Source organism: Raphanus sativus, chromosome 6, assembly GCF_000801105.2.
Source record: "Raphanus sativus cultivar WK10039 chromosome 6, ASM80110v3, whole genome shotgun sequence".
Lineage (NCBI taxonomy): Eukaryota > Viridiplantae > Streptophyta > Magnoliopsida > Brassicales > Brassicaceae > Raphanus > Raphanus sativus.
Genome location: NC_079516.1, coordinates 14,236,913 through 14,240,269, shown reverse-complemented (window position 1 = coordinate 14,240,269; position 3,357 = coordinate 14,236,913). Strand labels below are relative to the sequence as shown.

At 31.9% G+C, this 3,357-nt stretch overlaps 1 protein-coding gene across 1 annotated transcript; it reads left to right on the top strand.

Moving 5' to 3' along the window:
- Positions 1-1,019, top strand: LOC130496512 (ethylene-responsive transcription factor ERF003-like). Its single transcript, XM_056988627.1, has 2 exons — positions 1-241; positions 371-1,019. The coding sequence occupies exons 1-2, from the start codon at positions 159-161 to the stop codon at positions 843-845; spliced, it is 558 nt and encodes a 185-aa protein (XP_056844607.1). The 5' UTR covers positions 1-158; the 3' UTR covers positions 846-1,019.
- Positions 1,020-3,357: the final 2,338 nt, after the last annotated feature.

Genomic DNA, 3,357 nt, shown 5'->3' with positions numbered 1-3,357 from the left:
GTATATTTCTCTCTTTCTCTCTCATAAAGCCAACACCCCTACTTATATATAGCCAACCTTCACTCTTCCATGCTTCTTCACTTCCATCATTCCTTTCTCATCACTTTCCTCTTTACATATTTCCACAAACACTTTGGATAGACACACTCAAACTACTAATGGCACGACCACAACAACGTTTCCGAGGCGTGAGACAGAGACATTGGGGCTCTTGGGTCTCAGAAATTCGTCACCCTCTCTTGTAAGCAATGTTTTTTAAACTGGACCGACCGGTAACTGTATTACCAAAATTACCAAAATAGCATCTCTTTATGTATTCTTGACTAATTAACCAAGAAATGTGGCTAATTCGTTTTATTTTTTGTTTCAGGAAAACAAGAATCTGGCTCGGGACGTTTGAGACGGCAGAGGATGCGGCAAGGGCCTACGACGAGGCTGCGAGGCTAATGTGTAGCCCGAGGGCTCGTACTAACTTCCCGTACAACCCAAACGCCGTTCCTTCTTCTTCTTCCAAGCTCCTCTCCGCTACTCTCACAGCTAAACTCCACAAATGCTACATGGCTTCTCTTCAAATGACCAAACAGGCCCAAACACAAACGCAGAGCACGAGATTACGTCCGTTATCCTTACCGCACACTCACGGCGTTAACAATGTGACGTTGGACGATGGGAATCAGTACAACATGGGAGGAGGAGTAACGGAGATGAAGTGTGAAGATGGAAACGCCAATCTGAAACAGAACTTCAGGCCATTAGAAGAAGATCACATCGAGCAAATGATAGAGGAGCTGCTTCATTACGGTTCCATTGAGTTTTGCTCTGTTTTACCTAGTCAGTCGCTGTGAGAAACAGCCGTGTCGCTTTAGCATAACTTTTTTTTTTCCTTCCACAAGACGGCGTCGTAGAATGAGTAGTAGCGAGGAGTACTAACCAATTTCAAGACATTATGATCTGAATTGGCCTCTTTGAAATACTCATTCTAGTTTCTACAAAGAGCAATCGATTATATGCTATGTAATGTATAGTAAATTTTATAATATGAAATTTTTTTTATCAATTTATTTGCATCATTTTCTCCTTGTAAGAAAACAAAATGAAAAATTTTAAACCAATCAATGACTAAAATTTAATTGGATCATAAGAATTATGTTTTACATGTGTTCGTGTGTGAATAAGTGGGGATTTTATGTATTGAAAAGATACAACATTGGGGAAAAATATATCAAAAGAAGAAGAGAGACTCGGCGACAGAGAGTTTGTAATAAAGGTTTCAAAAAATTTCGGCCTGGTTATATTTCACGGTATAATCTGCTTTCAAAAGAAAAAAATTGTTCTTTTTGTTTCATGCATGTTTTTTTTTGTTTCATGCATGTTTTTGTTTCATGCATGTTCTCATTTTTTTTCCAACGGTGGGCCTTAATTAAACGTACGCAACCATTCTCTTTCATATTTTAGTTGTTCTATTCCGGTCTGGTTACCCAGACTATATCAAACTTGAATAATAAAATAGCTTTTCAATATTAAAAAAAAAACGTACCCAACCGCAATAACTGCTTTATCAACGTTTTGGAATATTTTTGTTTTGTTTGGTTTTACACAAACAAAATTGTTTCCCTATCCGATTTGAAATCGACGTATGCAACCGCAATCAAGGATCTGTGATGTTTTACGGATGCTTGCAAATCAACCAATCAGACCGTGAAATATAACCAGGCTATACTTTTCTATTAGAGATATCGATGTATATCATCAAATATAACATAATAACTAGATTTTGACCCGCCTTTAAAAGGGCGGGTATATTTTTTGTTTTAAATTTAGTTTTTATATTTGTGTTTTCTTTGTGATTATATTCGTATGTTTCTTTGTAATTATATTTGTGTGTAAATCAAAATATATTTTATTAAATAATGGCAATTTAAAAATTGATCCGGTATATGTTCGGTTAAGGATGAGTTGCGGATCGAACCCGGCCCGCTGATCCGCCAATCAGCGGATTTTAATTTTGTTCTGGTCAAAAAATCTGACCCGTATAACCCGCAAACAAATAATTTTGTACCCGTTCCGCTTAATTTTACGGTTATCTGCGAGTTATTTATTTTTAAACAATAATTCTTTAATATAATAATTATAAAAATATATAAAATATATTTATAATAAACCTTTTATCTATTATCAAAATTCATATACAGTTATATATTTTGATTTGAATAAAACAATATTTGAAACTTAAATAAAATATATGGTTTGAAAGTTGAGGTTGGATCATAATTTTAATTTTTTTTCGTTTTGGTCAAAACAAAACAATAATTTAAATATGTAATTTCAATGTCAATCAAAAGGATTTATTTTTGTCCAAGTTCTCGCTATTTTCTCGTGATGGAATATTATTTATGAAAATGTAACATCAGTATTTATATTTTAAAACATCACATGTATTCTCATCCCTAAATAAGAATGTAGTTGAACGTTCTGTTTGAAAATATGTATATTTAGTTTGGGTTCGAAGAAACTACATATAACATATAAACCGTGTACTTGTATCCATTTATTAAATTTGGGTTTGTAAAAATAAAAAAGTTTGGGTTTGTACAAGTTGCATATAACTTATAGATCTTGTACAACCATTTGTTATGTATATTCGTTTAGTTAGTTACGTGAACATAAATCTATGAATTTTAATAGCATAAATATGAATTTAAATTTTGACCTATGATAATAATATAAATCTATTTAGACCCATTAAAACCTATTAACTAATTAGTCTCATGACCCATTCCTTTGTTTTAGAACTACCGTAATGTATTTTTCTTTTGAACACATAACCGTAATATATTTAACTATTAAAGCTAATTATCAATGGGTTCTAAAGGCAATTATATTGTATGCTCTCGATAAATATAACCGTAATATTATTTGTTATAATCGACTTGTCAACTTGTTTAGAACATGGACCCCACATGTATTGTATGCTCTACGTGAAAATAGAGGAAGTTAGGAAGTTACGGTTAAATAATATTCTAGATGCAGTTATATTTACTTTATATTGTAGATGCAGTTATAAAAATTAAAAGATGGACATAACTTTTATCAATTGGACATGTTGAAAAATTAATAGAATAGATATATCTATTATTTTATACTTTGTGTTTTCTTTCTAAAACAATTTTTAATTTTAGAAATATTTAAATCTTTATGCACCACCAAAAAGAAGATACACTTGTCAATGATCCACGCGTCCAACAGTCTATGTAGTATGATATGCTATTTATAGTTAAGAAAAGTATATTTGGTTAGTTAAAAATGTTTTTAAAGGAAAATGAATATCCTATTTTAAAATTAGTATAAAAATACAAG

What these genes read in the sequence shown, in the direction of transcription:
- LOC130496512 (XM_056988627.1), top strand. Translation starts at nt 159, where the DNA reads ATGGCACGACCACAACAACGTTTCCGAGGCGTGAGACAGAGACATTGG. An exon ending in GAAATTCGTCACCCTCTCTT is followed by an intron (nt 242 to 370) that starts GTAAGCAATGTT and finishes TTTTTGTTTCAG; the next exon opens with GAAAACAAGAATCTGGCTCG.